This window comes from Mauremys mutica, chromosome 5 (assembly GCF_020497125.1).
Source record: "Mauremys mutica isolate MM-2020 ecotype Southern chromosome 5, ASM2049712v1, whole genome shotgun sequence".
Classification (NCBI taxonomy): domain Eukaryota; kingdom Metazoa; phylum Chordata; order Testudines; family Geoemydidae; genus Mauremys; species Mauremys mutica.
Window position 1 is genome coordinate 8,760,651 of NC_059076.1, and position 12,354 is coordinate 8,773,004.

General features: G+C 41.3%; 1 protein-coding gene across 13 annotated transcripts in view; it reads left to right on the forward strand.

The window, feature by feature from the left end:
* The window catches only part of ADGRL3 (adhesion G protein-coupled receptor L3), an 834,374-nt gene that overhangs the window by 717,414 nt on the left and 104,606 nt on the right, over positions 1-12,354 (forward strand). For all 13 annotated transcript variants that reach the window (XM_045018219.1, XM_045018220.1, XM_045018222.1 and 10 more), the window contains 2 exons: positions 9,930-9,996; positions 11,486-11,577. In XM_045018219.1, the coding sequence (XP_044874154.1) occupies positions 9,930-9,996; positions 11,486-11,577 (159 nt within the window). The remainder of the gene's footprint in view (positions 1-9,929; positions 9,997-11,485; positions 11,578-12,354) is intronic.

The window sequence follows — 12,354 nt, forward strand, 5'->3', positions numbered from 1 at the left end:
ATATATCGAACTCCGAGAAGTCGAACGGTACCCGCCGACCCGGGCGGGTAGTATAGACGTAGCCTAAGAAAAGAGTGTTTCTCATTTAAATGATGGACCACTGCATTTCTAAAAACCGTCTTCTGTACAATTACCAGGGCTGTCAAGCAAAAGAGGCAGTGACTGGAGAGTGTATTAGACTCTTTGCAAGTTGGGATAGTTACATCAGTTATAATTATGACCATTTTAAAATGTTTTCATCAGTACTGAAACTGGTATCAAAGCACAATTTAGATTATCATGCAACACTGTCTAATGGCAAACAAAAGGAAATTTCAGCCTTTGATTCTCTCTGCTGGCTCCCTTACAATGACAGTAGCAATGTATTTTATTATTATTTCAATTTCTTTTATGAGGCCTATATTTTCCCATTCTTTTTGGCCAAGATGCAGGCACAAAGAGAAGGCAGACAAACCAGCGAGCCAGTGGGGCCGCGGAGCTCTCCGTGACAACAGCTCAAGGCACAGCCGCAGTGACAGCTAGTTCTGCATTAGTTCCATTTGCAAAATCTCCACTCAAAAACTATAGCAGCATAGATGGTTCTAGTTCTTTGCTGGAGTGACTCTGTAATCTAGCGGAGCTGCTTAGCTTATCAATATCGGGAGGTGAACTTGGATTGCAGCTGAACATTTGCTTTGTGTGCAGTCAGCGGGTGTGAGTTCGGTTTTGAGAAAATATTCTTCTTTGAACTTTCAGAAATCGTTTCAAACATATTTGTTGTAACAGAAGGGCTTGTGGTAGGCTTACCTGCCTTTATAGAAGGGTTACATTTGGGGAACTTTGAGTGGTACGCACAGCATGAGGTAGGGGAGAGTACATTTTCAAGAATTTGTCTATACATGCCAAGGTCCCTATCAAGCTAATCGAAGGAGTTTCACCATAGACCTGCCTTCAGGTCTAAAGAACAGAAGAGACAATAAGCGTCTCAGGGTTGTCTTTGCAATAAACCATATAGGAATATGCTCCCAAAGTGTATCAGCACCAGGATCCCTACTGCATGCCTCACAACGAGCACCACCACCCTCTCTGATGTTTTTGCATCTTACAGATTTTGCCAGGGATAAGGTAAGGCAGGGGCTCAGCACAAGTGCATCCATTACCCCTTGTCATGGCACAGCTGGATTAGCCACATGCACATGGAACACACCTTTCCTTAGCTGTGCACAAATCTAGCAAAAATGCCAGCACAAAATGTGCAGAGCATGTATGGCAGGCAGGTCCCAAAGAGTCGTAACATGGAGGGAATCGAAAGGAAACAACAGCAGAACACTGCAACACTCTTCAGTGAGACTTATTTGCCCGCCAAAATTTAACTTTCTACCCACTTAGATTATCACAAGGACTTTGTTAATAATGGAAACCATTAATAATAATGTTCCAGAAAGTCATAATTCCTGTCCTCTGGTGCTCTGAGAATGACTGACCCATTTTTCTCCAACTTTAAACAAAATAAAAAGTCACCTTTGTATAGAGACGGCAGTTGGAAAATTTCAGAGCGATGAGCCGCAAAAACCATGGATTAGAATGGAAACTGGCAGGGGAGAATTTTAAAGCAACATATTCCATGTATGACATGGGTACAGGCCAGTTACAGCTGTTATTGTTACTACACCACACGTCAGTAACAAACACAAAAACCGAGGGGCTAGGAAACTTGTAACAAGTAGGAGCAGATTTTCATCTCAGTTACATTGTTAGAAATGTGAAATAACCGTATTGGCTTCAGTGGATTTACTTCAGGTTTACACTGGTGTATACAACTGAGAATTTAGCTTGTAAAATCCAGTAAAACTGTCATTCCAAACGCATGTCACCCATCCAAGATCACAAAAAGATTGTCTTCAATCTCTGCTTGAATCCTTAAAGGTGGAAAAATTGGCTGTTGATTTCCACCTTCATTTTTAGCACTTGCTTATTACTTTGATGGTTCTTGAAATATCAGACCTTAAAAATGTAACATTTTAGTACTATATATGGAAAATGGTAGAGATTTCTCAAGTGTATTAGTTATTATTTTGATTTCTCCCCCACACATGCACTAATATTGTCTGGCTTTACAGCTGAGATGATATGAAAATAGCAACAGTCACACTAATGAAAACCCCCTTTATGAGGACTAGTTGAAAAATTCTGTCCAAATTGCTTTTGTATTAGAGAATTGGGGTTTTGATAAAATGAATGTTTTCACAAAAGCAGGCTGCTCAGAGTTTTTCATGAACAAACTTGAATGCCCCAAACCTGAAATATTTTGATTTGGATCTGCTGCTGCAGTGCCTCATGGGAGTTGTAGATCAGTTGACTCCTTTCTTCTCCCCCCATTCTCCTTTATGGACTAGGTTCATCATCCTGACTACATCTCCCCCTCATCCTGAGTTGATATCATAGTGCATTGTGGGAAATATAGTCTCACCAAGGAGTTTGGACTATAGTGGAGAATGGGTGCATGAATCACCCAAACTACAACTCCCATAATACACCATGGTGGCATTTCAAAGTTGAAATATTTCAGTTTGGGACAAAAATATTTTGATATTCAAATTTTCACTGAAAAATAGAAATTTGTCCACAGGAAAAACTTTTCCCAACCATCTCTACTTACAATAATTTTTCTGTATCAGATGAGGCACATACAGAAAGTTTTATTGACCCTCAGATGGGTTGAACTGCATAATTTTTCCACCTCTGAGTAATTCAGCCATTGTATATTCAAGCCAGAAAAACCTCCTTTCCTTGCTATACCATAATTTTGTCTCGCTATTTAATATACACACACATAAAATATTATGCAAACACTTATAAAGCATAAAGTATTTGTTTATAATCTGTAATTTCAGAGTGGGCAATTTTATCATATTCTAACAGTGGAAAATAAAAACATGCTAGATGTTTTGTATAACTAACATGCTCCATCTGGTTGATGGATGATGATGTATTTTACTGTATAATGTTATTAGAAGAGTAGAACTGATTAGAATTTGTGGTGAACTATATGCCAGGCATACATAATTTAATTGTGAGAAGTTGCTTGCTTTGTGAGACAATCTGCAGAATATATTTCTTGCATCCCCCTATTTGGTATTTGTTTTAAACAGAGCTTATAGAGTTTCTAGCATTATTTAGAAAATGTGTTTTTCTGTCTAGCATTTGTTCACAGTAATCATATGTCTCTGAATGATCAGCTTAGATGCCTAATGTAGGATTTTGTGGTTTGTTTGTTTTTTAATCTGCTGCTAGTATAACACATGCCTAGATTATACTGTCAGAAATGGTCATTTGCTCCTGCTTTATTCCCTTATTCATCATGTGTTGTTTATGGCTTTCCAGAGCATCCCATGCTCTGGTATTCATATTGACATCCTGCGGTAGCTGTTCAATAGTGATACTATTTTAACCTTAATTACATCAGGGGCTGGCATTGACTTTTTAGGAGTAGTTCACACCAGCCAGATTATGAGACCTGGGGCTAATTACTTTGGTTTATGATCTGCAACTAGGCAGCTGCATGTTGATTACCTTAAAAGATTTCCCCATTTGGGCCTGAACGGGGCTATCCATGACAGCCAGCTGAGCAGGATTTAGCCTTGTTTTACCCATCATCCCTAATACACGATATTTAACAGTGCACCTAGATTAACAAAAAAATGTGGGCGTCTCTCCCCTGACTCTGTGTTGTCTCGTATGTAAAGATGAAATGGATAGAATCCCATTGCATACAGTGGGTGTGTCTACACTACAGCGAGGAGTGAGCTTCCCAGCGTGGGTAGCCACTCACCCTAGCAGGATTTGCTCTAGGGTGCTAAGAAAAGCAGTGTGGACGTTGTGGCTCTGGTGGGGACTCAGGCTAGCCACCCAAGCTCAAGCTGATGGGGTTGCAACATCTATACGGTTATTTCTAACGCTCTAGCTAACAGGCATGGTAGGTCATGAACAGTTAGTGCAGGCTAGGTCTCCTTCTTACCAGGGTGAGAAAATTGAAGCTCTTCCAGAGAATTGAAAGCAAACGTCATGAACAACAAACAAATCACCCCCCGGGACTGGTCTCTAGTCTAGCTGCAAAATAAGATCGAGTTTGATGATGCTGCATCCTTTGTTTTGGCCTCTCTGATGGCCAAATCCTTCCTTCCTTCTAGTCCCCAGCCCAAGTGTCAAGCTGTGTGCTGGGCGGCTCTGTGAAAGGAAGGGGGAATGTTTAAACTGTTTTTTAAAAAACGTTGAAAATAACTTTTCCCTATAATGTAGTGTGGGCAAAATACCTGAGGGTATGCAGGTGGCAGAAAGGTTTGATTGACACCCATTTTAGATGGTGGCCCCCATCCAGAAAAATATTAATGCATGTGCTTAACTTTGAGCATGTGAGTTGTCTTGTTGAATTCAATGGAATTACTTACATGCGTAAATTTAGGGAGATACTTAAATGTTTTGCTGGATCAGGGCCTTAACTGGCTCTCTTTTGGGACGACCTGCATAACTCACTTAAGTAATGTGGCTAGCCAAACCCAATAACAACAAACTGTCCTATCACCATAACCCCTCATGTATTCTATACTGATGCCCATTACAGAGCTCACAGAAGAGGAATGAGACATTGAACATCTTAGTATTTTGTATTCAACATACTTGTAGGTAAACTCATCCTGTGGTGAGCCAAGTCCTTTCTGCATCATGCTAGGACTATATGTACCTTTTCTTTTGTTTTGGTTTTGGGATGCGATAAAGCTGGATATCAATTGACAATGATAAAACTATCATAAAGTCACAGCCTCTAGCTTAGTCCTTTTCAGCTTACAGCTACCTATATTTTATGCATCATCATATTGTTGAAAAATAACTGCGAACTACAGGGTATGCCTTTGATAAGGCAGTGCGCTCGGTATAGCTTCAGTTGTTACACTACATGCTCCCTGCTTGCTCAGGCCCCTGGGAGCAATGTGGACACTGAAATGTAGTAAAAAGAGAATGCATATTCCACCCTTCAAAGGCATGTATTCTACATACGTATCCAATTACTGCTACCACACACCGTGATGGAGGCTCTAGAGCTAGATGAAGCAAACTCCCAAACTCCCATGAAGGGTATGATCACTTAGATCTCTTCAAATGTTATGGTCCAATGGCAGCTAATGATTGTTTATTGGTTCCATTTAATGCACACTAGGGATACTTTAGTGTTTGATTTCTCTTCATGCAGAAAACAGAGCAAACCCTTTGTAGCCTTTATTGCTTGCAAAAAAGCCTTGGTTGAATATAGCTAACTTGTCACTGTGCGAGGAAGGAAATTAAAAAGTGAAGAAAAGCAATGCCACACAGCACCTTAATAGCACAGCACTGAACGTGTCTGTTCATCTCTTTGGAGAAGAAGGGAATGGTTTTGTTGTTTGTAAAATGTATGGGGCATGCAGCATCCATGGAATGTCAGATCATATGATATGCATTTTGCTAAAAGCAGAAGCATCTCATTTGTTTAATGGCTGTTGGAATATAAACTTGCGTTTTTACAAGTCAGTGTTCAGATTGCAGCTGTGTACCAGGGTCAGAAGTAGTTCCGCAGCCTGAGATTAGCAACTTTTGGAGCTGAGTTGCCTGATTGCTTCCTTGTTTCAAGGAGTTCATTTATTCAGTTCATTGTGTTTGTGCTTTTGTTTTTAAGGAAAGAAAAGCTCAGTGTGGTACTTGTCTGATTAGCGATTTCCATCTCTGTGAACGAACTGGCAGGATGCCCAAGTTTTGATGTTTTGTTCTTAATTTACATTTTTAATGAGGTCTGACTAAATGGGTTCAAAGTTACATCACTATAAAATGACCACAAAAAGATTAACTTTTTAACCCCCTTATGGATTAGTCATATTACTGCAGAGTTCCATCTTAGTCATTCAAGAGAGCGGTACTTGGTTTCTTAGAAAGAGACCTTTCCATTAGATCAACTGCAAAATTGCAACGCAACCTTTAAGGTTTGCATGGCAAAAAGAACCTTTGCTAACCTTGACAGTCTGTGCTCCAGTCTTGTCTGTGTGGCATGTAAGCGTGTCAGGGTGGGCACCGTCTCCTACTCTGTGTTTGTATATGTCTAGCACAATGGGACCATGGTTTGGCTAGGTGTTATCATAGTGCAAATAGTAAAAAAATAATACACATGGATCTTAGCCATTCCACAGCCACAGAATTTGCCACAGAATCCACCCCATGATTTAGATTTGTGTGCTGGAATCTGTGCGCCAGATTTTCAAAAGAGCTCAACACTGCACACTTCCCATTGAGCCACTAACAACTTGGCTGCTCACAAAAGAAGTCACTCACTTTGTTCTTCCATTGAGTTCACAGGAACCGTTTTCCTCCTTTTGCAGTGTTGTATTTTTCCCTGTAATGTAAGACAGAGTGGGAAAGGTAAACAGGGGTAGCCTTCTAGCAGTGAAGGAGAAATATGTGCATCAACATGCTTTTCTGGATTATGCAGAATTCAACTGAAAGCCCTGTTTTCATTGCCTGATGGCAGTGCTGATAACTAGAGCTCAGCGAATACAGCAAAACACCACTCTCAAACATTCCTTCAGGTTCTAAACAGCTGTGGGAATCAGCCATCTTCATGCCCCTCACTGTTCACGATCCATGATTAGTCACAGTCCATTGAAGTCAATGGAGCTGTGCTAATTTACACCAGTGGAAAATCTGGCTCTGGGACTGTATCACAGTTTTGCAGGTGAGGCATATAAGCAGGCAGGATGCATGGTTTGCGGGGCTGCCAGTGGATGGGAAAGGCACAATGCTGGCCTTGAGGAACAGTGTATAGGTCAGAGACCTATGATGAGAGAGTCTGTGGCCAAAAACAGCACCAGCAGCTGTGGCCATATGGCCATCAAGCTAAAAAAGGGAGTTTTGCCACCCTGCTCACCAAGAGCTAGTAAAACTCTAAGTACTCAAGGAGGAACAATTTGCTTTGCAGTTGTAAATGTGCCATGCTCCCTTCACCTGCTTAGCAGGATTTGCAGAGGCAGTGAGATGTGGTCGTTTTGCCTGCTGACAGATGCTTTCCCAGTTAAATGTATGATACAGTTTGAAATACTTGGAGAATTTTTATTTTAAAATCACAAAAAATACCCTATCCTTAACTGACAATATTGTTATAAGGTACAGCATCAGTGATGGGTTTGGCAGATCCTGTGTTCCTGAGTGAATTTAGAGTTGCAGTGTTATTCTACACTTCCCCAAATAATTACCTGTCAACCAAAAAATGATCAAGTAAAATGAACAAAGGGCCAGATCCTTGGCTGGCATAACTCCTTCGACTTCAGCGGGGCTATCTGGTGTAGCCTGACTGGATGGATCCAAAGCTTCTCAAGGTCTTCATCAGCACCCAGTACTTTCTGGTATAGGTTTGCTGTTGCTCCTTCTCCCATTGCCCGCCCCAGTGAAATATGCTTTGAAAGGAAGGATGCTGTTGAGGTTAAGATATTAGACAAGGATTCATGAGTTCAGTTCCTGCTTCTGCCAACACACCTGCTCTGAGACCTTGTACAAATCATTTTGTGTCTCTTTGCCTCAGTTCCCCATCTGTAAAATATGGGTAATAATACTAGCTTTGTCTGTCTAGTCAGTTTCGACTGTAAGGTCTCCAGAACTGGGTCTGCCTGTGTGTTTATACAGCACCTAGCATGGTGGGGCCTGATCTCTGCTAGAGGTTCTGGAAGCTACGGCAATACATGTAATAATACATTTTAAAACAAAAAGAGTTGGAAATCACTCGTGCTCAGCTATTGCCAGACACACCTAAAGCAGTTTTAATGTCAACTAAGGCAGCAGAAACCCAGAACTCCTGTCTCAATATTAAGAAAGCCTTTTCAGTGTGTCTCTCACATTCAGATTTTGATGAATGGCTTCAGTTCCAATTCAGGAGTTAGATCCCAAGTAGCAACTCTTTTTTAATCTCTCCGCACTCTAGTTTCGGTTTTGCATAGCCATTCAGACCCTAAGGCCGCATCTGCACTACACACTGCTGGCAGCAGTGTGTAGGGTATGTGTAGCTACCCGCCACAGTGACAAGAGGCCTGCGTCCATGTTGCGACATGTAGCTACACATGCCAATGAAAGGCTCTGGCAGGGGGGAAGCAGTGGAGAAAGGCTTCAGCATCTGACTGCTGCCAGAGCCTTTCACTGCTTCCAGAGTCTTTCCCGGTAGAGGGGAAAGGTTCCAGGAGCAGGGAGCTGGTGGAGTCTTTCCCCCACTGTCAGACCCTTTCCCTGTGCCAGAGACTTTTCCAGCAAGGCTCCACAGAGCAGAGGCAGCAGGACACTGCACTGCCAAAAATAGTAGTGTAGGAAGGGAGGCACTGCTTGGGTGAGTAGAGAGCCGTATAAAGTATGTACTTGTGGACATACCCTCCCTCTTCAGTCGTGCCTCACAGCCTGCGCTGCTATTTATACCCATGCTACGGAGCTACCCACATATGTACCCTGCATGCAGCCCAAAGAAGCCAGCAGCGGAGAGGTGCCGTAGGTTGGTAAAGTTGAGAACACACCTGAATTTTCTACAGTTTTGAAATTCGATGGTTTAATTTTTGATTTTGTGAATCCTACAATTCTTCAGTGTAGAAAGAGACGATTGTTTTCACCGTAGCATTTCAATTCTAGGCTTTGACTCCTTCTCTGGATCGGCTGGCACAGACCCCTGTGCTCATTGGCTTAATCTGCACAAGGGAGATTTAGGCTTGATAAAAGCTAACTATAGAAACGAAGGAAGTATTGGAAGAGGTCACCAAGCGAAGTTGCGGAACAGGTTTTTAAAAGCAGATTAGACAAACACCTGTGAGATATGGTCCAAGTTGACTTGGCCCTTCCTTGGTGCAAGATCATGGGTGAAATGACTTCTGGAGGTTCCTTGCAGCCCTATGTTTCTTGGATTCCTTGTGGAGTTCAGTTGAGTTGACTAGGACCCAACGATCAGAACTGCTGTCTTACACTATATACTCTCAGGATAAATTGATATGCACAATTGTAGTCACTGTATTTAATTAGGAAATCCACTTAATTTCAAGGGTAAAAGTATTTTTTTACAATTTAGTAGTTTTCCCCTTATAAGCACAACTTTAATGAGTAACATGACAAACACGACAAGACATTATTATTTTAAACATCATATGTAGCTTCCTCAGAATTTATATTCATCCGTCTTGTAACTAGTCACTTCCATTTTATCTTCCTGTCATCTTGAATGAACTAGGAATGGAAATATAATTTCCCAGGGGCCTTAAAAATTGGGGAAGTATTAAGTGCAGCTGAAATTAAGTGATTAATAATTTAGTTTTAGGTCATGAATCAGCTTTATGTGATACTGAAGATCATTTGCAACCTTAGAAACACTAGTGGCAACAATGCACTCAGGAGGTTCAGGGCGGTAAAACCTCTAAGGTGAGGCTGCTGAATCTAATCAATCTAATCGTCAATCCTCCAGTACCAAAATGTATTTCCTTTTTGCACCAAATTTCCTCAGATCTTCTTGACAGAAAAACGTCAGCTCGTTTGACAGTTGACTGGCAGGTTGTGTTGCATCATAATTGGGGAGAAGCTAAGAGATTTAATGGCTGCTCATAGTTCCTCCTCCCCCCCCACACTTTTTTTTTTAATATAAGGTTTTCTATGACAGATGCAAAAGGCCTTAGCAACTAGGCCCTGTGCCTTTTTCCCCCCTGCTTCCTCTAGAGGTAATTATCTTCCTCCATCAATAGCACTGTCAGAAATTGGTCACATAATTCAGCATTTAAATGAACAATGAATGTAATATTTCCTGTCTCCCAGTGGAATGGTTTGCGGCTCACATTCTTCTCTGTCACTCGCTCACTCTTGATGTATGTCCTGCGCTCAGTCCTTGAATGCCTTCTATCCCCTGTGTTTCATTACAGATGTTGGCTCAGACTTGACACCTACTTCATTTGGAGCTTTATAGGACCGGCGACCTTGATAATTATGGTAAGAACTCCTAATTAACTACTCCATCTCCCAGGTCAAGAAATAAAACTTTCACTCTATATCTTGAATTTACATAGATTAATTTGGGAAAAGCATGTTCTTATCTGACCCCACCTAACACAAGCAATTAGACACTCATTATAAGAGACTCCTTGCATTCTGAAATACTTGATCAAAACCTGTTGGAGAAAGGAAAGTATGTTTCACTACGAACTTGTGCTGTGGAAACTTGTTCAGAATAGTCTCTTGCAAAGCTTGTTTGATGTTATCAGACGTTTAGAAGCGCTGGTCTCTATTTTGACATCACTGTATGCTCATCTCTTTGAATTCCAGAGTGAAGCAATACATCATTTATGCACAAAGGGAAATCTGAAATAGGAGTGAAGTCAAAAATGGAAAAGATTTTTTTCTCTCTCTTTAGAAGTTAAAACAAAATAAGTGTAACTTCACAGTTAACACATTTTGTCACCATATCAGATAACATAGCAAGAAGGTAAAGAACCAAACTTTAGAGACAGCTGGAGTTTGCTCATACTGAAATCACTGCAATAAGGCTTACATAAATCATGCTTTGTTTTAAATATAAAGTAGTTCAGCCAACAGAGCAAGGAATGAGCATACTCATTTCAATGCAGACGTTGTAGTTGGTTCTCATTTCAATCCAGAGTGTTTCATTAGCCATCCAGATTGAGGCCTGTGCTACTTGCTAAATCTATAGTGACTATCATATGTCAAACACAAAAACAGCCCAGTTGTGTGCAAATCAGGGGATCGTGCTGTTTGAAGGATGTAGTGGCTTGCGAGTGTTATACGTTTCTGTACAGAACCATTAATCTATATTTTTATTAAATACATTTATAAAAGGCCTCTCTCTCTCTGTGTGATTGCTGCCTCTCGTCTGGGTCTTTGGTAACTCATTTCCAGTCACTGGGAGCCTCTCTAGCGTAGAGCTAGTGAATCACAATCTATCTTTTACAGCATAGACCAACCTCCTTTTCCCAGTCACTACGTTGTAGTGTCTCTTTAACACTCGCTTGCCCATGCATCTCCCAAGTTACGCTGTATTTGAAAATGTATACTCACCCCTACCCTGGGTGAGGGCAGGCCTGGTGTTCCTTTCCATGGGAGCAGGTGAATGGTTTGTCGTCAGTATGCACCGCATAGCCGCAGAAGAGCAGTTACAGCAAACATTTTTTTAATTTTCCATTACATCACTTGAAACACTGCTGTTGGTGTAAAGGCTGGCTTCATCCAGCACCACAGCTTTGTGGAAGGAACTCTATTGTATTGCTGCTCTCTCATTCGGCAAGCTGCCTTGCCTTTATAGAATACTAGGCAATCATCTATGATTTAGTCTCTATAAAACTGTAGTGAGAACTAATTTCCCAGAGCAACTCATCTGTTACAAAGAAAAGACTCACTTCCCTCTCCTCCAGTTCTGCCGTGTAACACAACCTTGTTTTTTTCCTTCTTTTTTTTTTTATTCCAGCTTAATGTAATCTTCCTGGGGATTGCTCTCTATAAAATGTTCCATCATACTGCCATCCTGAAACCTGAATCTGGCTGTCTCGACAATATCAAGTAAGTGGCTTTTTTCCCCCCGTCTCTCTCTCTTTTGCTGTTTATAGCTCCTTTACTCTTTGAACAGAGTATATTGTAACTAACCCTCCTGACAGAAATGACAAGAAGGGGTGATGCATTGTCCTTATCTCATGTGATCCTGTTTTTGACTGCAGAAGTGGTTTATTATGAGCAGGAACGGGTGGATGAGGATGAAGGCCTGTCTTTAAAGGGTCCCGGTATTAGAGTGTATTTAAGATGAGTGGTGGCAGTTTTCATTCAGTTTTGCATAGCACAGTTGTGTGTGCCCGTACTGAAAAAGACAATGGCCAGGTTCTTTAAAGTAAGATGGAACTGCAGCTAATGTAAGATGGAATTACAGTTTGGCAATTACCATTTTAGTACTGTGCAGAAAAGGAGTGGAAGTGTGGATTGCTATTACTTCTCCCTGCTTTGAGTGCCACGGCCTACTTCTGATTGGTTTCTCTCTGCAGTAGATTTATCGGCTCATATTCTGCCCTCAGTCCAAACCTAAAGTAACCCATATGGCTTTAGTGGCGCTGCTCCAGATTTACACTGGAGTTCCTAAGATCAAATTTTTGTGCTCTCTGCACAGCACATATATTGTTCTTTACTTTGGTGAGCATCCAAGGCACGGCATCATATGGTCTAGCTATTGATTGAATAGAATATTAATGCCCGGCAGTGCCTGCCTATGACAATGCCTATGGCTTCAATTGCTTGCTTTACAAATGCAAGTGAGATTTCAGGTGGCAGTGTGTGATAGGGTGTGGAGTC